General features: G+C 44.1%; 3 protein-coding genes across 7 annotated transcripts in view; 2 read left to right on the top strand and 1 right to left on the bottom strand.

Moving 5' to 3' along the window:
• The window catches only part of usp48 (ubiquitin specific peptidase 48), a 24,474-nt gene extending 23,016 nt beyond the window's left edge, over positions 1-1,458 (top strand). For all 3 annotated transcript variants that reach the window (XM_071382643.1, XM_071382658.1, XM_071382650.1), the window contains one exon: positions 1-1,458. This exon is cut by the window's left edge and continues 5 nt beyond it. In XM_071382643.1, coding sequence (XP_071238744.1) covers positions 1-18 — 18 coding nt within the window. In that variant the 3' untranslated portion in view covers positions 19-1,458.
• Positions 1,459-3,566: 2,108 nt separating this feature from the next.
• Positions 3,567-16,167, top strand: zbtb40 (zinc finger and BTB domain containing 40). 2 transcript variants are annotated; one of them, XM_071382630.1, is made up of 13 exons: positions 3,567-3,704; positions 4,398-4,560; positions 4,731-5,254; positions 5,388-5,503; positions 6,270-6,471; positions 6,692-7,114; positions 7,319-7,525; positions 7,721-7,885; positions 8,057-8,271; positions 9,103-9,262; positions 9,469-9,519; positions 14,987-15,207; positions 15,877-16,167. In XM_071382630.1, the coding sequence occupies exons 2-13, from the start codon at positions 4,412-4,414 to the stop codon at positions 16,060-16,062; spliced, it is 2,619 nt and encodes an 872-aa protein (XP_071238731.1). In that variant the 5' UTR covers positions 3,567-3,704; positions 4,398-4,411; the 3' UTR covers positions 16,063-16,167. The 2 variants fall into 2 exon arrangements, 1 of the variants encoding a protein (XP_071238731.1); XR_011672629.1 differs by lacking the exons at positions 3,567-3,704; positions 4,398-4,560; positions 4,731-5,254; positions 5,388-5,503 and adding exons at positions 5,510-5,950; positions 13,053-13,277; positions 13,483-14,524.
• Positions 16,168-16,323: 156 nt separating this feature from the next.
• Positions 16,324-22,712, bottom strand: cyb561d1 (cytochrome b561 family, member D1). Of its 2 annotated transcripts, XM_071382672.1 has the most exons (3): positions 22,003-22,712; positions 20,229-20,266; positions 16,324-18,916 (listed from the first exon to the last, which is right to left on the bottom strand). In XM_071382672.1, the coding sequence occupies exons 1-3, from the start codon at positions 22,157-22,159 to the stop codon at positions 18,416-18,418; spliced, it is 696 nt and encodes a 231-aa protein (XP_071238773.1). In that variant the 5' UTR covers positions 22,160-22,712; the 3' UTR covers positions 16,324-18,415. The 2 variants fall into 2 exon arrangements, with proteins under 2 accessions (XP_071238773.1, XP_071238779.1); XM_071382678.1 differs by lacking the exons at positions 20,229-20,266; positions 22,003-22,712 and adding an exon at positions 19,881-20,177.
• Positions 22,713-23,453: the final 741 nt, after the last annotated feature.

Raw genomic sequence — 23,453 nt, forward strand, 5'->3', positions numbered from 1 at the left:
GGGCTTCTTGGCCACTGAAGAGAACACAAGTCGCTGCCCTCGAAGCGGACTGAAGCTGGACAGCAAGAATAAAATGCTTGAAATAGTGTCCATGAATTGAGGAAAAAGTGCTTTAATTTTTTTCTTTTTTAAACTGTGACTATGTTGCAAACCCTTTCTTTATCACAATAGTAGCGGCTGGCTTTTAATATTTAAAGACGTTTATGCATTCTCTGGGACTTTGTGGTCACGCTCTCTTTGCCCGGACTGTGAGTAGAAACGGGTCATTAGTTGAGTGGCATCTTCCAATATGGAGCCCAAACTTCTCTCTTCTGTCTGCTTCCGTAGGCTTCTGAGAGGATAGGCCCAGTCGTAGAAGGTGCCCATTTTATTTCGATTGTAGGACAAAATTTTCCTTGAATTTTACAAGAGAAATTTTTTTGTTCAATGGAAGCTTGTGGTCATATTTAAAGAATGCATAATACATATTTAAAGAATGCAAATGTTAAATATTGAAAATTGTAACTGTTTGGTGGTTGAACAACCTCAACAAAGTTAACAAAATACTCCCTTGTGACATTTAGGAGAAGAAAATATGTATATTTCTTAAATGAGTTAAAAAAAAACATAGGAAATTTAGATTAGATTGTGCTGCAGTCAGAAACAGATGCAGGCCTTGGTGTGAGCTGTTCTTTTCTCTATTTCATATGGGCAATAAAGTTGTTTTCTTCTAATTTGAATGTACAGATTCTCACACATTGTTTTGGACTTGTTTGTGCACTGTAGGAAAATACAATGGGCGGTTTCCCCGACACAGATTAAGCCTAATCCTTTGTCCTGGAAACCGCCCCTCTGACCACTGATATTGGATTAAGTAAGTATATACTCACATTTTGTAATTCATTCTCTAATATACACAGTAAACCAAGTCTGGATGTATTGTACTGCAACTACAAGAGGCGATCGTTGGTGTTTGTAGTTTTAGTACTACTATTTGCATAATTTATTTTTGCAATTGAAGAAAATTATTTCACTCTAATTTAAATTTCTCATAAGTGAATAAACATTGAGCACAGTTGAGTTCTCCCTAAGCACTGATCTTGAAGTATTTGTTGCCAAAGAGGGTAAACTGATCCCAGATCTGTGTCTTTTTAATGTAATGATTTAACGAAATGCCTTTTGGAGAATGCGCAGTTTGTTGGTCGAGCAGTGTGTCTGGAAGTGGGTGTGTCAACAGAAGTGTATAAAAAGCTGATTCAAATTACATTAAATGTGGAGAATGATAGGCTACATTTGCATCTGTTGGCAATCAAGTAGGCTATTCATTTGTATGCCATAGCAGGTTACTGTAGCCTACCATTTGATACAATAAATATATTGAAATGACGATATCACTGGAGTCATTGCAAGTCAATTTGTGCCACTTGTGTAGCCAACCTGGAGCTGGCAAATGGGTTTAATAAATAGCATATTACTCAGTTTGTTGTTGTAGCCTTATTTGTTATTATGCAATTATTAATGGTCATATTTAGTTAATTAAGTTGGAAGTTCTCAATTGGGATCATGGTCACAGCTCTATAGCAAATGTATCATTTTCCACATTCAATGTCAGTTTCATTGTGGACTTTTCCCTGAAATGAGATGTTGTCCTTTCAGGGGCTATAGGCTAATGTTACCTGCATCTAGCTCAGCAAACCATGGCAAAGTTCAATTGCAATTATAAACCCAGATTTTAGTTACTGTTCTCTTCTTTAATATCCTTCATGTTTAGAGGGAATGTTTTCCCATTTGTGGACCCAAACATAACATACACATCAATGGCCTTTTTGAAAATGTCCTTCAGGTCTTTAATTTTTTCCCCTGCGTGATAAGTGTGGATGCTGTTCACATGGGAAACAATCAGCCCAGGCTAAACGTTTGTGTGATTTTGAGAGTCCATCTATTAGTACTTGCATTGCATGTCAAATCTGTGTTTCAGGATTGTTTAGCTTGAGCGGAATAGGCAATATGTATATATGTATTACTATACATATATATATACTATTATATATGGCAGGGGCAATGTACAACAATATAAGTCTCAGAATATGAGAAGTGATCCATTGCACCAGATTTGGATGACAGCAAATGTAAATCTGCAGTCCCCGGGCAGGTGAACATACAGTATAAACATATTATGTACAAACAGATGCCAAGATGAATAGGCTATGTATCAGAATAACATGTAGGCCTATCATTCAGGACCGACCATTGTGTTTCCAAAGGTAATTCAAGATTTACTTTATTGTCCCTAAGTGGAAATTTGTCTTGGACACAACTGCTGCATACAGTAACAATACAAAGTACATTCAACAACAAACATTGCAGGTGTCCCTATCATACATAACACATCAAATCACAGATGAAGAAACACCTTCCTAATATTGAGTGGCACCCCCCTTTGTTCTCAGAACAGCCTCAATTTGTCGGGTCATGGACTCAACAAGGTGTCGAATGTGTTCCACAGGGATGGTGGCCCATGTGGACTCCAATGCTTCCCACAGTTGACCAATCTTTCTGTAGAGGGGTCATTATAGTTTGTAGGCCAACGCTACAGTCGATTTTGTGAGAAGACCGATTTTTGGGGTGTCTCATGGTCTGACAAACACCGCTCTAGCTCTGTCACCTTTCAGCGCAGCTGCGTAATTGTTACGTAGACGGATGTGGTGGATTGAGACGCATTCAATGCAAAAAACCAACTCTATTTTAAATGGACGGATTTTTGTATTCTAATTAGATTGCCAAGAGGAAGGAAGCAGACATCGACATTACGAGGTTAAGAAACGACAGAATAGCACACTCAATCAAAACCGTCTAACCAAGAGGTCCCCAGGGGCGAAGCGGTCTAAGGCACTGCATTTCAGTGCTAGAGGTGTCACTATAGACACCATGGTTCGAATCTAGGTTGTATCACATCTTTCCGTAGAGGGGTGATTAGGAGTCCCATAGGGTGGCGCACAATTGGCCAAGCGTCGTCTGGGTTTGGACAGTGTAACCCGTCTTTGTAAATGAGAATTTGTTCTTAACTGACTTGCCTGGTTAAATAAAAATAATTAGAGCGCTGTTGAGCCTCCTACTTATGTTGACATGCCCACTTTCAGACACTCCACATATGCAGTTACCCATACCATAGATGCTTTTGAGTAGATAAGAAACGGCATTGGAATCGTATTGACGCAGATTGTGTGTTCCCATGCGTCGTTAATGGACTGCGCGATGTGTTCTGGGCGATGCTGGGACAAGGGGAGCTCTCCTTCAAGGAGTGTATGGGAGTCAATTGGGCGCTAGCTCAAAAATCCAACATAAGCATGAATTTCGTCGACAAGAAGTACAACATGACAAATATTTTCCAAGATGTGATATTAACTTATCTCTGTAATATCGTAAAGCTTTGTAATCGACATTACATACTTTCGAGGAAAATATGCAGGTTTCTCGACTCATACCCTGACTTGGAGACGGGATTGCGTGACGCAGCATGACAACGTGAACTCGATTGGTCGATAGTCTGCTGTGTGAGGCATTATACGTTCCATTCATTGCCCAATGGGATTCCTATCTCCTATTTTCTCTATACGTACTTGCGAGCAATCGCCATTTCAAAATACCGAAGCTTTATTGCGCTGTTTAGTTTGTTCATCGACGGAGTTTAAATAAAGAGCCGGATTATTTGAATAACAGTCAAGGTAAAGAGAACGAGGAGTTGTTTTCGTTTGTGTTCTGGTCAGTTTATTTAGTAGTTGCTTATCGTTTCCTTCTGACATTTCGTGACCTAATTCCACTGTCCTCAAAGCTAGCTTGTGATGCTAGCAGTGCTAGTTTCGGGTTGTAGCATGGTCTACATCAGAGTAAAAAACAAATGTTGGTGAGCTAAAGTTAGTTAGTTACTTTTCTGTGTGTCTGCAATATTGTCACATCAGATTACTCTGAACGAGTAGGTAACTTTATCTAGTTACGTTACCTATTATAGGTTATAGGCTATCCAGCTAGCAAGGTCATTTGCCATCTCCCTCGTTGCATAACATAATGTACATAATTTTTTATTGATTACATCACAACACTGCTTAGTGTTTTCCTCTACACATCAAATAAATTCCAACATAAGCATGATGATTTGATGCATAATTTCATGTGCCTTCTGCAACATGGATTTAAAAACAAGAACAGACTCCCCATCCCTCCCTGCCACACACACACCAGTGTGATGACCAGTACAGCGTGAATGTTATTTCTTAAGGCTTTATTTGCAATAATCATACTGTGTGGTTGTTTCATAAAACATGGGTAAAAAAATATATTTCACCTCTCTAAATGACTAAAATGTAACCAAGATTGCCAGTCGCCATTACCATGTTTCCTCATTTCCCATACCTGTGCAGGTAGACTGATTGTGATGGAGCTGCCCAACTACAGCAGGCAGCTGATGCAGCAGCTCCGCGCCCTGAGGAAGGAGAGTCAGTTCTGTGACTGCTCTATTCTGGTGGGGGACACACCCCATCGCGCCCACAAACTGGTGCTGGCTGCCTCCAGTCTGCTCTTTAGGTTGATCAATTAATCATTCATTTCAATCAAGCAGCTTTGTCGCTTATACTGTCCAATTAAATGGCACTGTCCTCATTTATGAAAAGTTCCTAGCCTACAGTACACACATTGTAATTTATAAACAATGCGTAGCCTACATGCACCCACAACTTCCCTCTGTTCTGTCTCAGGTCTCTGCTGGAGGGCTCAGACAGCATCTCCATCGACACGGTTGTGGTGTCGTCCCAGGAGTTCTCCTGCCTGCTGGACATGGTGTACACCGGAAAGCTGCCCCCAGGGAAACACAACTTCACCCGCATCATTGCCGCCGCAGACAGCCTGCAGATGTTTGACGTAGCTGTGGGCTGCAAGAACATCCTCACCAACCTGATGAATCAGTCGACTACCGCCACACACACTACACAACCAGCCTCACCTACCCCACCACCCGCCACCACCACCCAACCACAGCTCCAGAGCCAGGAGGCCGAGCACACAGCTTCCCCAGAGACAGCTGTCCCTAGCATGGGAGAGGATGGTATGAAGATTGGCCCCTCTGGAGCCCAGGGGAAGGGAAAGGTGGAAGAGGCAGGTTTGGAGAGTGAAGTGACCACAGCAGCCACACGGAGCGAGCCAGTGAATGTGAAAGAGGAGAGGAAAGAGAAGGATGGGCCACCATCTAAAAGAGCTCGCCTTCAACTTCCAGAGAGCACAGGTGGGTTTGAATTCAAATGGGCTCATTGCGATGTTTTGTTACTGTTATGTCCTGATTTATTTTGATTAATTCTGTTATGATGCTTCTGTGAGTCAGGTGACATGTCAACTAAGATTGTATTTCCTGGTTGCAGCTGACGTGGACCCCCTGTCCCAGGGAGGAGTCAAAATGGATACAGAGGTGGTGGATGTGCGGCAGTGGCTCAGAGCACTGCAGACCTGGGACGGCATCTCCACTGAGGAGAGACAGGTGAGACTTTGGATGGAAGACAGTGCCCACTGGGCGCACTACATCATTTCAATGTGGATAATTGGGTAATATTTGGTCGAGAGGTTGATTAATGAGATTACAGCTATATTAAACACTCAAAAAGACAGCCAAAAGTCAGTTGAATTTCCAATGTGTTATCACTATGCTTTCAACCATCTAAAAGCACAACCAAATCCCAAATGTCTATCACTGTGCTTTCAACCATTTAAAAGCACAGAAAAGTTCAAATGGGAATACAATGCCAGATATTTTGTTTATTTATACAACAGATTAATGTGTTATCACCACCAGGGCTTTGTTAAAACCCTGGATGGGAGACCAAAGAGTAGCAGTAGAAAAATCCAAACTCCAGTAGGAGGTGCTGCCCAGCCTGTTTTTTTCTTCTGATAGTGGATATAACGTTGAAGATCTGACGTTGGTTTAAAGGTACAAATTCAACATATTTTTTACAAGGTTTGTATATGTTGAAATTTGGTTACCATGAAATTTAACCTTTAAAATAACAGTTTATGTTCATGACTATTTTCATATCCAATGTATTTTCCACGTAGATTCCACGGCACAATACGTGGACAAACTACGTTGCAACAACGTTGATTCAACCAGTTTGTGCCCAGTGGGTGGTCTCTGCTATGACAGAATGCACAATTCAATGCAACACTCCATTCCTTAAAACGGTGAACAAGTCTTCCTCTACGACGTTTACAGAATTATTCTCTCATGTATTGACCCTTACTTATCTCAGGTGATACTGTCCTGCAGTGAGGGGGATCCGGGGGGTCCTGCTGTGTTTCAGAGGCTCCAGAGCAGAGTGAAGGAGCAGAGGAGTCTCTCAGCCCAGACACTACTCACCCTGATGGGCCTGCTCAAGGAGTTTCACCCCAATCTGGCAACCCAGCTGCATGAGCACACTCAGCAAGGAGAGGACACCAGTCAGGGAGCTACAGGTACAGAGTAGGGGAAATAAGGACAACAGCATGGTTTCAAGCTTTAGCCAACATGTTTGGCAGCACAACAACAATTGAGTTGACTACAGTGTGTGAGTGGGATCCATCCATCGCTCTTCTGTTGTTTTGGACTTCATTTAAACACCTTCTCAGGCAACCGATTCATTATCAAATGGTCAATCAATTAGCCTACTCAATGATTTGTTGCATCGATCCCCAGGCTCCGAGGCTGAAGAGCCAGAGGAGCAGCCCCAGTCGCCCACTACTGCAGACGCAGACACCGCCGAGGAGGAGGAGGAGGAGGAAGAAGAAGAAGAGGAGATTGAAGAGGACGGTGAGAAAGAAGGAGAAGGGGAGAGGAAGACTCGATCCAGGGCTAAGCGCTCCTCCCCCTCTCGGCCGTACTTGTGTCGCTGGTGCAGTAAGGCTTTTGGTTTTAAGTGTCGTATGGTGGCCCACACCAAGCGCTGCACCATGTCCAAGGAAGCTAGGCTGCAGTGCCCTGAGTGCCCAGAGGAGCTGCCCACATCCCGGGCACTACAGCTCCACCGCAACAAGGCCCACCCAGAGTCCAAAGCTGCCAAGAAGAAACGGCCGAAGGTGTCCTGTGATATGTGTGGCAGGACCTTCGCTCACCCCTCAGGTGAGTTTGCCCGATCAGGGCTGGGAACGGATTGTGTTAGTGTAGAGGTTCTGCGTAGCAAAATACTTTGCATTGAAAGGGAAGGAGCTCACTATCTTACCCACTACTAATGTATAGCAGGCCTACCAGGTCTTAACCATTCTGCAGGAGCACCTGGTGTGTTATGTGTATCCAGTTTCATTGACTGTGTTTGTATTGCGACAGGTATGCTGTACCACAAGCGCACAGAGCACTTTGAGGAGAAGCCGTTTGCGTGTGAGGAGTGCGGGGCCAAGTTTGGGGCCAACTCGTCTCTGAAGAACCACATGCGACTGCACACTGGAGAGAAGCCTTACCACTGCAAAAACTGTGACATGAGCTTTAGTGTGGCTGCCGCTCTGGCCTACCACACCAAGAAGAAACACTCCGAGGGTAGGACACACACACACACACACACACACACACACACACACACACACACACACACACACACACACACACACACACTGAAAGTCACACACTAGCACCAGATTGAAGAGCTGTAACAGATCTCACATCTCAGGAGTCACAAAACAATGCCAATTCTCCAAAAAACAAAATACACGTGTTTGTGGGGTTTGTTTTTAGGTAAAATGTATTCATGTCAGTACTGCGAGGCTCTGTTTGCCCAGTCCATTGAGCTGACGCGTCACGTGCGCACACACACCGGAGACAAGCCCTATGTATGCAGGGAGTGTGGCAAAGGCTTCAGCCAGGCCAACGGGCTCTCTGCTCACCTACAGACCTCTCACAGTGAGTATGATACTCCTGTTTATGCTCCTAAAATATATATATATTTCAAAGTGAGTAGACACCGAGGACATTTTAGAAATGTCTCTCAATCTCGCCTCGCTTTCACCCTTCTCGCTCTCCCTCCCTCTCTCTCCCTCTTTCCATTTCCTTCACTCCTCCGCCCCTCTCCAGACATCTCTGAGCCTCATGACTGTCAGAAGTGTCGTCTCAGTTTCTCCACGCTGGAGGACCACAGGAAGCACATCCAGGAGTGCCACCCTAAGGAGTACCACCGGTGTCCTGAGTGCAACAAGATGTTTACCAACCCCACCCTGCTGGAGAAACACATAGCCGTCCACGCTGGGGGCAAACCATTCAGCTGCAAGCTCTGCCAGAAGTCCTACCAGGTGAGAGAGAGAGTATCCCTGTAAAACTGCTATCCTTGACTTGAAGGGAGTTTCTGGTCTATGATAACGGGGTTAAACATTTCTTTGAACTTGATCGCTCTGAAAGACTAATAGGCCTATAGCGTACACACCTTTATATTCAGCCTTTACTATTGAAGGATGAGTTGGTGGGGCATGGCGCTTGCAACGCCAGGATAGTGGGTTCGATTCCCAGGACCACCCATGCGTAAAATATATGCGCGCTGTAAGTCGCTTTAGATAAAAGCGTCTGCTAAATGGCGCATATTAAATTATTCACTGAGTGTACAAGACATTAGGAACACCTGCTCTTTCCATGACAGACTGACCAGGTGAAAGCCATGTTCCCTTATTGATGTCACTTGTTAAATCCACTTCAATCAGTGTAGATGAAGGGGAGGAGACAGGTTAAAGAAGGATTTTTAAGCATTGTGACAATTGAGACATGGGTTGTGTATGTGTGCCATTTAAAGGGTGAATGGGCAAGACAAAAGATTTAAGTGCCTTTGAACAGGGTATGGTAGTAGGTGCCGGGTGCACCGGTTTGCATCAAGAACTGCAACGCTACTGGGTTTTTCACACTCAACAGTTTCCCGTGTGTATCAAGAATGGTCCACCACCCAAAGGACATCCAGCCAACTTGACACAACTGTGGGAAGCATTGGAGTCTTTCGACACCTTGTAGAGTCCATGCCCTGACGAATTGAGGCTTTTCTGAGGGCAAAAGTGTGGGGGGGTGCAACTCAATGTTAGGAAGTTGTTAATGTTTTGTACACTCAGTGTATATTACTTACCATATCTCTCCGTCCACAGCAAATGTCGGGACTGTGGTATCATAACCGTACCAACCACCCGGAAGTGTTTGCAGGTCAGACCCACCGGCAGCTCAAGTCTCTGCTGCAGTGCAGCGTGTGCTGCAAGTTCCTCCACAGTGCCAGTAGCCTGGCTAAGCACCAGAAGACAGAGCACACAGGTGAGGATGGCCAGGGAGAGACCCAAAAAATGCCCTGGCTTCCAGGCCTGTCCTGTCACCCCCCTCCCCCCTTTGCTTGGGTTGCCGTAATCACAAAATGTCTTAATTTTTGTTATTCTCAGATTAGTGTTGTGCATCCCTGTTGTAAGGAATACAATTCTTGTTTTCATTTTAAATAATATAGTTTTATTTTGTGTCTCCTAAAGGCATGTTTGATTCTGACGGGCTGCTGGTGGGGAATCCGGACCTGCAATCAGGTAAGAGCTGCGATAATGTTATATTTCTACATACCATAGCACTCCTAATGTACAGTACCGGTCAAAAGTTTGGACACACCTACTCATTCCAGGGTTTCTCTTTATTTGTACTATTTTCTACATTGTCGAATAATAGTTTAGTCATCAAAACTATGAAATAACACCTATAGAATCATGTAGTAACCAAAACAGTTAAACAAATCAAAACATATTTGAGATTCTTCAAAGTAGCCATCCTTTGCCTTGATGACAGCTTTGCACACTCTTGGCATTCTCTCAACCAGCTTCATGAGGTAGTCACCTCGATTGCATTTTAATTAACAGGTGTGCCTTGTTAATTCGTGGAATTTCTTTCCTGCTTAATGCGTTTGAGCCAGTCAGTTGTGTTGTGACAAGGTAGGTTTAGTATACAGAAGATAGCTCTATTTCATAAGAGACCAAGTCCATTTTATGGCAAGAACAACTCAAATAAGCAAAGAGAAACAACAGTCCATCATTACTTTAAGACATGAAGGTAAGTCAATACGGAAAATATTCTAGTGCAGTCACAAAAACCATCAAGCGCTATGACGAAACTGGCTCTCGTGAGGACCACCACAGGAAAGAAAGACCCAAAGTTACCTTTCCAATCTACTATGCTTAATGAGCACAATCAAAGCAACTGGGCTGGATAACCTTCCTGCAAGATTCATAAAGGATATTGCTTGTGTCACTGCTAAAATAATAACACATATTGTAAACCTTTCTATTAGTAGTGGTACATTTCCCAAGGATCTCAAAACAGCCCAGGTGGTTCCACTCCACAAGAAGAGCAGTAAAACAAATGTAGGAAACTACAGGCCTGTGTCAATCCTCAGCACCTTATCCAACGTTGTTGAGATATTTTGTTTTTAAACAACTTGAGGGATACCTTCTTTATGGGATACCTTCACAAACTTCTTTATGAACTACAATCTGGCTTTAGAACAGCTCATTCCACTGATACTTGTCGTATCCACCTTTTTGACCACATTAAGCAGGAAAGTGAGAAGGGGAGCTATACAGGTATGGTCATGTTAGACTTGCAGAAAGCTTTTGACACTGTGGACCATGATATTCTCCTGATGAAACTCAAATGCATGGGTCTAAATTATGTAGCAGTGAATTGGTTTAGGTCTTATCTGACCAACAGAACTCAAGTATGTCATGTTGGTGATGTTCTGTCAGAGGCCAAAGAAATATCCTGTGGAGTACCGCAGGGATCTATTTTAGGGCCTCTCTTATTTTTTTATATATGTTAATGATGTGCCAGATACAGTAAAGTGCAAACTCTTGCTTTATGCTGATGATTCAGCCATACTGGTATCAGGGAAGGATACAGTTTACACAGAGGAGGCCCTGAGTAAGGAATTGCATTTTGTTAGAGATTGGTTGTCTGACAACAAATTGTCACTATATTTGGGAAAAACTTAATCAATTTTGTTTGGAACAAAACTTAGATTGCTTAGGGCTGACAAGATAACGGTAAACTGTGCAGTCAAGGAGATTGAATCTAAAACAAGTGTATCTTATCTTGGTGTGTCCCTAGATCAATCCCTTTCTGGAGACCTGATTGCTGCTAAAATTCTTTCTAAAATGGCAAACAATTTGACATTTCTATATCGTAACACTAGATATTTTAACATTAAAGTTAAGAAACTGCTTGTCTCAACCTTGATTCAATGTCATTTTGATTATGCCTGCTCTGCTTGGTATAGTGGGCTATCAAAAAAGCTGAAAATGCAGGTCATGCAAAATAACGTTAGCAGGTATATGCTGAATGTCCCCCCTAGGACCCACATAGGGGTACAGGAGTTCTGGGAGGTGGGCTTGTTGCCTTTGGAGTCCAGAGTGGACCAATTTAAACTTAATCATATGTTTGACATCTTAAATGATCGTGCCCCAAGTTACATGAAAAACCACATTGATATGGTCTATAACCAACACGGTCACAATACCAGAGTTAGTGTTGTCTTGTAAAATTCCAAGAGTAAACAGCACTGTGAGGAGCACATTTTTCCATACAGTCATTTGTCTATGGAATAGCCTTCCCATGGAGATCAAGCAAATAAACAGTCAAAGGTTTTCATTTGGACAAGGTTGTCTAAGTATGGGAAACCACTCCACTGCCACTTGTGCCCCCTACTGCTGGTCAGGTGTATTTATTTGAATGATCGGTTTTATGTGCAATTAATTGATTGTTTTAATGTGAAATGAATATCGTTGATTTTTAAGGTTAGGGAGAAGGGCAGTGAATAGTGCCACTTTTTAGGTTGTCAATATAAATGAATGTATTCATGGTTGTTTGTAATTTTGTCTTGTCTTTTAATCATTATGTGTTATTGTTTTTACCATCGAGGACCACTTTGGAAACAAGCATTTTAATGAATACTTTCAAGTGATATCCTCTGGGTCCACATTGTGCATTTTGTTGTATTAGTCTGTTGCCCAAAATAAATTAAATTCAACATCAACTGTTCAGAGGAGACTGCGTGAATCAGGCCTTCATGGTCAAATTGCTGCAAAGAATCCACTACTAAAGGACACCAATAAGAAGAAGAGACTTGCTCGGGCCAAGAAACACAAACAATGGACATTAGATCGGTGGAAATCTGTCCTTTGGTCTGACGAGTCCAAATTTTAGATTTTTGGTTCCAACCGCCGTGTCTTTGTGAAACGCAGAGTAGGTGAACGGATGATCTACATTTGTAGTTCCCACCGTGAAGCATGGAGGAGAAAGTGTGATGGTGTGGGGGTGCTTTGCTGGTGACACTGTCAGTGATTTATTTAGAATTCAAGGCACACTTAACCAACATGGCTACCACAGCATTCTGCAGCGATACGCCATCCCATCTGTGGGACTATCATTCGTTTTTCAACAGGACAATGACCCAGAACACACCTCCAGGCTGTGTAAGAGCTATTTGACCATGGAGTGATGGAATGCTGCACCTGGCCTCCACAATCACCCGACCTCAAGTTGGACCGCATTGTGAAGGAAAAGCAGCCAACAAGTGCTCAGCAAATGTTGAAACTCCTTCAAGACTGTTGGAAAAGCATTCCATGTGTCTACCTCATTAAGCTGGTTGAGAGAATGCCAAGAGTATGCAAAGCTGTCATCAAGGCAGAGGGTGGCTATTTTGAATAATCTAAAATATATTTTGATTGAAAGAACAGGGCTCCGGGCAGCCGAGCGGAAATGGAGGAAAACTCGCCTCCCTGCGGACCTGGCATCCTTTCACTCCCTCCTCTCTACATTCTCCTCTTCTGTCTCTGCTGCTAAAGCCAATTTCTACCACTCTAAATTCCAAGCATCTGCCTCTAACCCTAGGAAGCTCTTTGCCACCTTCTCCTCCCTCCTGAATCCTCCTCCCTCTCTGCTGATGACTTCGTCAACCATTTTGAAAAGAAGGTCGACGACATCCGATCCTCGTTTGCTAAGTCAAACGACACCGCTGGTTCTGCTCACACTGCCCTACCCTGTGCTTTGACCTCTTTCTCCCCTCTCTCTCCAGATGAAATCTCGCGTCTTGTGACGGCCGGCCGCCCAACAACCTGCCCGCTTGACCCTATCCCCTCTTCTCCAGACCATTTCCGGAGACCTTCTCCCTTACCTCACCTCACTCATCAACTCATCCTTGACCGCTGGCTACGTCCCTTCCGTCTTCAAGAGAGCGAGAGTTGCACCCCTTCTGAAAAAACCTACACTCGATCCCTCCGATGTCAACAACTACAGACCAGTATCCCTTCTTTCTTTTCTCTCCAAAACTCTTGAACGTGCCGTCCTTGGCCAGCTCTCCTGCTATCTCTCTCAGAATGACCTTCTTGATCCAAATCAGTCAGGTTTCAAGACTAGTCATTCAACTGAGACTGCTCTTCTCTGTGTCACGGAGGCGCTCCGCACTGCTAAAGCTAACTCTCTCTCCTCTGCTCTCATCCTTCTAGACCTATCGGCTGCCTTTGATACTGTGAACCATCAGATCCTCCTCTCCACCCTCTCCGAGCTGGGCATCTCCGGCGCGGCCCACGCTTGGATTGCGTCCTACCTGACAGGTCGCTCCTACCAGGTGGCGTGGCGAGAATCTGTCTCCGCACCACGTGCTTTCACCACTGGTGTCCCCCAGGGCTCTGTTCTAGGCCCTCTCCTATTCTCGCTATACACCAAGTCACTTGGCTCTGTCATATCCTCACATGGTCTCTCCTATCATTGCTATGCAGACGACACACAATTAATCTTCTCCTTTCCCCCCTCTGATAACCAGGTGGTGAATCGCATCTCTGCATGTCTGGCAGACATATCAGTGTGGATGACGGATCACCACCTCAAGCTGAACCTCGGCAAGACGGAGCTGCTCTTCCTCCCGGGGAAGGACTGCCCGTTCCATGATCTCGTCATCACGGTTGACAACTCCATTGTGTCCTCCTCCCAGAGTGCTAAGAACCTTGGCGTGATCCTGGACAACACCCTGTCGTTCTCAACTAACATCAAGGCGGTGACCCGTTCCTGTAGGTTCATGCTCTACAACATTCGCAGAGTACGACCCTGCCTCACGCAGGAAGCGGCGCAGGTCCTAATCCAGGCACTTGTCATCTCCCGTCTGGATTACTGCAACTCGCTGTTGGCTGGGCTCCCTGCCTGTGCCATTAAACCCCTACAACTCATCCAGAACGCCGCAGCCCGTCTGGTGTTCAACTTTCCCAAGTTCTCTCACGTCACCCCGCTCCTCCGCTCTCTCCACTGGCTTCCAGTTGAAGCTCGCATCCGCTACAAGACCATGGTGCTTGCCTACGGAGCTGTGAGGGGAACGGCACCTCCGTACCTTCAGGCTCTGATCAGGCCCTACACCCAAACAAGGGCACTGCGTTCATCCACCTCTGGCCTGCTCGCCTCCCTACCTCTGAGAAAGTACAGTTCCCGCTCAGCCCAGTCAAAACTGTTCGCTGCTCTGGCACCCCAATGGTGGAACAAACTCCCTCACGACGCCAGGTCAGCGGAGTCAATCACCACCTTCCGGAGACACCTGAAACCCCACCTCTTTAAGGAATACCTAGGATAGGATAAAGTAATCCTTCTAACCCCCCCCCCCCCCTTAAAAGAGTTAGATGCACTATTGTAAAGTGGTTGTTCCACTGGATATCATAAGGTGAATGCACCAATTTGTAAGTCGCTCTGGATAAGAGCGTCTGCTAAATGACTTAAATGTAAATGTATTTGTTTAACACTTTCTTTGGTTACTAGATGATTCCATATGTAATTTCATAGTTTTGATGTCTTCACTATTATTCTACAATGTAGAAAATAGTTTTTAAAAAAATAAAGAAAAACCCTTGAATGAGTGTCCAAACTTTTGACTGGTACTGTACATAACAATCAATTTTTTCTGTCTGTGTCTGCTCTACGTACATGTGTATTGATCTCCTCTCCCCTCCTGTATTCTCCCATACCCAGACTCGTCAGTGGTGAAGTGCCTGTACTGTCCTGGCCTGTTCCCCAGCGAGGCTGAGATGCAGGAGCACGCCAGCACTGAGCATTTCAGCCAAGAGGGGGCAGCGTTCGGCTGTTCTCTCTGCCCGCTGGTCTGCCCCTCCCAGCTTCAGCTCCAGGAGCACTTCCTTTCCTGCCACATAGGGACGATAGAGGAGCAGGAACAGGCCTCCACCTCTCAGATGGTAAGGCTGCGTCCTAAGTCAACCCCTACACCCTACCCCTTATCCAATCGCTTCCCTACTCAGTGAATATGTGTAATGGCTCCATCTTGCCCTCTGATTTTTTGATTTAACCTTTATTTAACCAGGCAAGTCAGTTAAGAACAAATTCTTATTTACAATGACGGCCTACCCCGGCCAAACCTGGATGACGCTGGGACAATTTTGCGCCGCGCTATGGGTCTCCCAATCACGGCCGGTTGTGATACAGCCTGGAATCAAATCAGGGTCTGTAATGACGCCTCTAGCACTGAGATGCAGTGCCTTAGACCGCTGCATCACTGATAGACCAAGGGCTCTATTCAATCTGCATCGTGGAAGTTCAGCTTTACAGCGTGATTGAATTTCAAAGGCAATGTTCCTGCTTCAGCAGACTGCATTCACGGTAAACACTGCAGATGTCAGCTCAATTGGAAATGTCCTTTACATATTGCGTAATCTGTAACTCTTAATTGAATAGAGCCCTTAGTGTAATTTTCACCATATTGCTTACACCTATTCAAACTCAAAAAGGGAGTAGGGGTTGGGATGATGGGTGGTTTTGGGCTCTAGGCTGTCCTGTATTTAGTCTCTTATCTCATACAGTATATCTATGTTAGTGAAATGTGATTGACATGTCATTCCTCCTATCAGGTGATTGAGACCGAGGAGGACCTCGCTGGCGTGGCGGGACAAGTGATCTCTGTGGACCAATCCCAGCAGGTGTATGTTGCCCTGGGAGACGCAGAGGACGGTCAGTCCAGCACAGAGGTGATGGCGGTCAGCATGGAGGATTTGTTGAACGGAACCGTCACTTTCATCTGTGGGGAGGGCCAGTGACCCCTAACCTCTGGGCTCTACTTCCTGGTGAAGTATGAACTGTCCTAGCAACAGTGGGCAGCTTGGAATGAATAAAACTAACTTATGCTACACCAAGGGACACTGGTTTTGTATCCTGTTTGATTTGTGAATATTGAGATGTGAAAGTGTGTACGTAGATACACTAAGCAACAAAGTGTAACCTCTAAACCCTCAGGATTGGTGTCTTTTTAGAATCCATAATCTTTACCTACAGTATAATGATTCCTCACAAACAAATCATGGGATTCAAGGTTTTTATTTAATTTTATTTAACCAGCAGGTTCACGTCCAGTAAGCATAAAATGGGAGATAACATTGTTAGGAGTTACAATCTCTTGCATTTTCCTCTTTAAAACAATCCTAGATTACTGACCACTAATAAATACTCAGCTCATCCAATGAACACACAAGGTATAAATTGCCCTCAAACACAGATCTAGGATCAGATTTCCCTACATGCAATATCAATGCTAACCAATAGGGGGATGAGAAAATATTTTCTCCTGTATCAGTGGTTAGGGGCCACTTCTTACTCTAATGAGCACAGAGTTTGAAGGTCATAGCCCTGAGTAGAATAGGCTACATTCATTAGGTGCTCGTAACAAACATTGAAGAAATCAACTTTTCAACACATCTATGTTCATAGGTGCTCAGAAGTGAAAACTAGGCAGACTGGGTGAAATTTTCCAACTGCAAGTACACAGTGTGAGTCCATTCGCCCAATTCCCGGAACTCAAACACGACACTCAGATAACTATTAGAGCATATAATCACACTAAAAAGACCACCTTAGAAACTCAATTCAGCCACACTCGTTGTAGTCAGTAAACACAACATTGCATTAGTTAAAATGAGGACACAGGAGTTTATTGAAACAGGAGGGCGTTGGATTGGTTTTACAAGCAAGTGAAGCGGAGAAGAGATTTGAGTAGTTCAAGAAACTGTGTTTTACAACATGGGCACCAAAGGCCATTTTATTAGTCCGACACCAAGTTACTTTAGCTGCTGCTGGTTAACTTGACCTATAGCATAGCAGGAAATACAGAGTTCTAGGTATGCTCTGAAAACAAAATTAGGAACCAACTCCCTTACTCCTGTGGCTGCCACAGCAGGCAATACATATGAAGACTTGATAGATAAAAAAAAAAAAACTTTATTGGTCTCTTACTATATTATTCCCTTTTTGTTTGACTTATTTGCCCTTTATCAAGTATAAAAATGGCCCGCCAACATGCTGGTATTTGGTCACAATTCCTTTCAAGTGTTTTTACCTACTGAATAAGACTGGGAGAAGTTTAGGCATCGTGCTGGTACGTCCAAAAGGCCTTTGTGCGCCAGGGGTTTCTAACGAATACCTTCATTCAGAGAAGCTAATACTTTCCGGTGTCAATGACAATGACACACGCACTTCTCAGGACAAGACATCAAAACGTTTTTTTGTTTTGTTTTTTTAACGTACCGTAATGGCTAATGTTCAGTAACATATAGGCTGACAGAAGAATCATAAAACAAAATGTATAAAGGGTTGGTAAAATACACACCCACATAGCTGCTCTGCTCACAACCACACTCAGGTTGATACACAATGGTACTGTCTTCCCTTAAACCAGGGCTGTCCAACCCTGTTCCTGGAGAGCTACCCTCCTATAGGTTTTCACTCCAACCCCAGTTGTAACCAACCTGATTCAGCTTATCAACCAGCTAATTATTAGAAACTAGATGAGGGATGGAGTGAAAACCTACAGGACTGTAGCTCTCCAGGAACAGGGTTGGACAGCCCTGCCTTAAACCATCCAGATACAGTGTCTCAGACTTATTGTTCGCTGTATATAAATTGCAAAGTAGCCTCTGGAGAAACAGATGACGGAATGGAGACTACTTCGGGGTTACATCCACTCTGTCCCAGCAGAGGTCAGCTTTCAGTAGCCTTTCAGGGCAGGTCCCATACATGTTTATCAGGATTCAACGGTCACACCCAGGTCTTCTTATAGATGTGTCTGTATGCAACTAACTCCCGTCACTAGTACTTTGTATATGTTTGTACTTGTGTAAGACTGAGTTCCTGGTGGTAGTCTTACAAGATACATATATCTGTATATAGCAGTTTCCCCAACCTCTCATGAGTACCCACAGACAGTCCACTTATTTGACGTTTCCAGAACTAACACAGCTGATTGAAATTATCATCTAATAAATCAAGCCCCTCGTTAGTTAAATCAGCTGTGCTAGTTGTCGAGTACATCAAATACGTGGACTGGCTGGGGGTACTCATGAGAGGTTTGGGAGACACTGATCTATAGTCTACTGTACTGTGAAAACCTACAACTTAGTCTCAGGTGGTGATCTTCTTGCGTGGCAGGTAGGCGTTAGTGATTTGGTTCATGATCACCAGGGCTGGGAACAGCGGCAGCAGCAGGAAGGCGTACCACACCACCCCCTTCACCGTGGCCTGGAACCAGTCAGAAAACATGGCCGACACCACGGTCACAGTCGCCAGCAGGTACACCACGAGGCCACAGGTGGCGTGGTAGAGCTTGAGCCGTGGAGGCGACAGCTTGAGCAGCTTAGGGAAGAGGAGGCAGATACCGCAGGCGGACTGGAGGAAGGTGGCAGCCAGGGTGCCCACCCCCAGCAGGCTGTGCCAGGTGGCCAGGTGGGGGCGCTCTGACACGTTCTTGCTGGCAACCATGAAGCCAACTCCGGTGGCTGCAGCCAATATGACCAGGGCCTGGATGAACCAGTGCAGACGGACTTTACCCTTCCGTGCCTTGAAGCAGAACGGAGTCCCCTCGGGAGAGAAGAGGAGGATCCCCTCGGTCAGGCACAGGAGGTACTGATAGACGCAAGAGGAGAGGTGGAAGACCATCAGAGGACAATCAGAGGGTTAACACTGTCTGAGGATAATGCACAGACAGAGACTTTAACGCAGAGACTCAATAGACTCTGTGTGTGTGTGTGTGTGTGTGTGTGTGTGTGTGTGTGTGTGTGTGTGTGTGTGTGTGTGTGTGTGTGTGTGTGTGTGTGTGTGTGTGTGTGTGTGTGTGTGTGTGTGTGTGTGTGTGTGTGAGAGAGAGATGGAATCTCTTGTGGTGGGGGAAATAATGTTTCTGAGCCAATTTAGAAAGCTGGGTCAGTTCTGCCCAGTACACAGTGCATCTCATCTGCAACCTATACTCAGCATTGTCCCACTAAACAACAACAAAGGACCTCTGAGCTCTGTTTTTGGAGACGGCTCTATAACGTTCCTCCAGTCAGTCAGTCCTCTGGGTCAAGTTACCTGGTTACGTCATCAGCTCAGGGCTAAGGGTGAACCTGCCTGTCACATCTCTGTTCCACACTTCGATCCATTATTAAAGAAACAGAGGGTGAGAGGTGAGAGAGGGGTGGATGTATAATTTATTTGCAGCTTCTCCTTTTCCGGCAGCGTGCCGTGGGCATGGCAGGGCCCACATGTAGTGCAGGAGGTAAGATGGTCGTAGAGCTTAATCTCTCGCATGTGAAAGTACCTTACCTAAGAGTAGAAGTATACTGAACAAAACTATAAATGCAACATGTTCATTGATTTTACTGAGTTACAGTTCATATGAGGAAATAAATGCAAATATGCAAATAAATAGGCCCTAATCTATGGTTTTCACATGACTGGGAATACAGATATGCAGCTGTTGGTCACAGACACCTTAAAAAAAATTGGGCCTCAGTATCTCATCATGGTATTTTTGTGCATTCAAATTGTCATCGATAAAATGCAATTGTGCTCGTAGCTTATGCTTGCTCATACCTAACCCCACCCTCACCATGGAGCACTCTGTTCACAACGTAGACATCAGCAAACCGCTCGCCCACGCGACGCCATACACGTGGTCTGTGGTTGTGAGGGCAGTTACCTGTGTCATGATCATGCTGTTTAATAAGATTCTTCATATGGCACACCTGTCAGGTGGATGTATTATGTTGGCAAATGAGAAATGTTAACAGGGATTTAAACACATTTGTGCACAGAATTTAAGAGAAATAAGCTTTTTGCAAGTATGGAAAAATTCTGGGACCAACACTTTGCATGTTGCGTTTATATTTTTGTTCTGTGTATATTATGGTATTTTGTGGTATAATAGTGTGTGTGTTATGTTATCAGGATAACTTACTGCGATAGACATACACACAGGATGCCAGGAAAATAGACCTGAAACACAGACACATTGTGTGATTGTCCACACTGGGCAAAACATTTCAATTGAAGGTTACTACTGCAGTCATCAAGTCCTTGGGATCAGTGCTGGTTTTTGCTCTAGACCAGCATTAGACATCTGATACTTGATCAATGCTTGAGGTGCTGGTCTGGAACAAAATATTGATATTGGCATGTGCACTCTAGCCAACATGTCACAGATATAGTCTACATCAGCAATTCTCAACTGGTGGGTTTTGAATGGGTCATAAGTGTCAAGAGTAAAAAAACAATTTTTATGAAAAATACTCCAGTTTGATTTTAAATGACTAAAACTAGGTATAAAGTGTGTAGAAATGATAATGAACCTATATTTAATCATAATTTAACATCTGAACTTTTTATTCTATCACAGTATTTTCAATGTAGTGTAATTAACAGCACTGTTTAGTGGATTTGGTTGATTTTTGTGGTCTCAAACCAGTGAGTTTAACATTCTTCATCAAGAATATGGGCAAAAATTAATTACTGACATTGAAAAAGGTGGGACTGTCGTTCCCTTGTCATAGAATTGGTACATTTACTATCAATATAGCATTAAAAAAAACATCCTGATTGTACTTTGGCAACAAAACCACTGGCCTACATGATGAGATTATTATAGACAAAAGAGCGAGATTATTTGTATTTGTCAAACGGCAGACAAACCAAGCATCGATCATGTCACCTGAATAAAACCCTCAATATTTATTGGAAAGGAGCATCAAGCTCATCACATTGCACCTTCATCACCCTGTGAAGTTCCTCATAGTTGATTTCATCTGTAGCCTAACACAGTGGCTCACAAATCATGGGAAGCTCCCCCTCAACAATTAAAGTTGTTTTCCGGGGGGGACTCAGTCAGACTTTCAATTTACTCTTGAAAGTTGGAGTAGCAGAATGCAAAAGGTGCAATTTCGAAATTGGGTAGTGTATCATCGGTTTCCCTCTTGTCATGTCAGTCATTGCATACCATAGAGCTATTTATAACTTCTCTGAAATGTTGAGATGAATTAGCCCATGTCAGATAACGTTTTTTTAGCTAGGATCTTTTTAGTCCATAGATTTTGTAGAAATGTTCGAGTCACTCATATCACATGAATACACATTAGACATGGCAAAATGTGCTTTAAAACGGCAAAATAATATCTGCACCCCATGACAAAAATGTGTAGAATTGCAGGAAATAAGCTTTAAACCTGCTAATTGTTCTCTCCGCCAACAAGAGAGTTGTGAACCGTGCTTGTGCCCATAGAAATACAATTGGCTTGCGCAGGGGACGTTCCCCAATGCTGGAAGGAGGACCTGGCCTAATAAACTGCATCTTTTCAAGTCTTAGTGAGAGGAACACACGTCATCGCGTGACTCCAAGTTACTTCAATATGATGATTAAGCAATATTTGTGCATAAATGCGTTTCCACCGCCATTTCTCGCATAATTAATTTTACAGACACAAAAAGATCCCACCTTGTCTAGCGTATTTTTTTGTCGACATTTTGAAATGTTTCTTAGAAATGTACTGTTTCTATCAGGCCCGTCGTGACTTTTTTTATCCGACAGTAGGCTACTTTACTCGCATAAAAAGGTTGAATGAAAACCTGGTTACAGAGACATGAATTAATAATATTCAGGAGTTCATCTGACTCTGGGGAAGTAGATAAAGTAAATCATTGTCAATAGTTTACAGGTCAACAAGATGAAGGCAACTTACTTGTTCCAGGGCGGGATAGTAGTGAAATCAGTACAGTGAGACCCACAGCTATGACATGCGCAGCGATCACTGCGACCCTTCGCATCCACACATATAGCCAGAACTCGCTCATCCCCAGCCCCTCGCCGACCGGGCTGTACTCCACATCTGCGCGCATCTCTCCGCGGCCGGCTAAATGGAGAGCCTGCCGGCTAACTGTACAATGATAAACCGATGGTCTGTGTTCGCTGAGCGCCGTGGCAGATACATGGAGATTAGTTGGATATAAATTTGGTAAATTAATGTTCTTGAACCGTTGGCGCCTGTCTATCCGTGACCGCGCTCGGGACTCTTGCGCAGCAAGGATGTATCAAATTGCATCACATTCATAAACGTATAACAAACTATGTTGACCAACACATCACTGGAAAACGAATTGTCGCGAAACGATGGATGTGCGGTCTCAACGGATTAGTCTGTAGCTAGTAAATCCCTTCCTGTTACAGAGATTATAAAACGGCAGCATTTTACTGTTACGCACCTACGTAGACTAAATCAAATTCCAGTCCGGCAGGTTTCATTCCAAAACATCCCGCAGATAATGACCAGCTGATACTTTTCGTCCAGCGCACCTGGAATATATACTGTAGGCCTACTACCACTGGTTTAAATCGATCAGGTGGGTTCTTGAATCCACTTCCTGGATAGAATCTCTTGTTGGATGTGACATGAGGGAGTTATTTTACACCCGCCCGGATTGAATAATGTAAAAGCGGGGAGGGAGGAGCGCCCTCTCAAACGAACAGTAATTGCGCCGCTCGGTCATAGGCCAGAAACATATCTATTTTCCATAAAATACATGTTTTAATTTTCTAAATAGTTTTGTGTCTTCACAATGAAAACTATCACTTCAGCATAGGAAAACACAGAATCTTACTAACTACTACACGTGCTTTTTCTTAACCTTTATTTAACTAAGCAAGTCAGTTAAGAACAAAATCTTATTTTCAATGACGGCCTAGGAACAGTGGGTTAACTGTTCAGGGGCAGAACGACAGATTTCTACCTTGTCAGGTCAGGGATTCGATCTTGCAACCTTTCGGTTACAAGTCCAACGCTCTAACCACTAGGCTACCTGCCGCCCCGCTTAATTATTTCACTTTTGTTTTGAGCCGTCTGACAGCACGGGGCAGCTAGCTCACGTCCGGGAGGCAGCCCGGTTCCAGATGGAATGCGAATTTTCAGCCGGTGCAAACACGACTACACGGGCGAGATTAATCGAGCCCCCCCATTTTAGAGCGGCTTCGGGAAAAAAACAGCAACGTCACTGACAGAGGAGCCAGTCAGCTGTCAAATCAGTGAGTCATCTAATGGCGATATCCCCAGCAGCACGAGCCGCTATCCAACCAGGAACGGGCGCTAGGGAATCAAGAGGGCGTATTGCACTAATTTGACACACGCGTGAATAGCCT

Source organism: Salvelinus alpinus, chromosome 2 (assembly GCF_045679555.1).
Source record: "Salvelinus alpinus chromosome 2, SLU_Salpinus.1, whole genome shotgun sequence".
Taxonomy (NCBI): domain Eukaryota; kingdom Metazoa; phylum Chordata; class Actinopteri; order Salmoniformes; family Salmonidae; genus Salvelinus; species Salvelinus alpinus.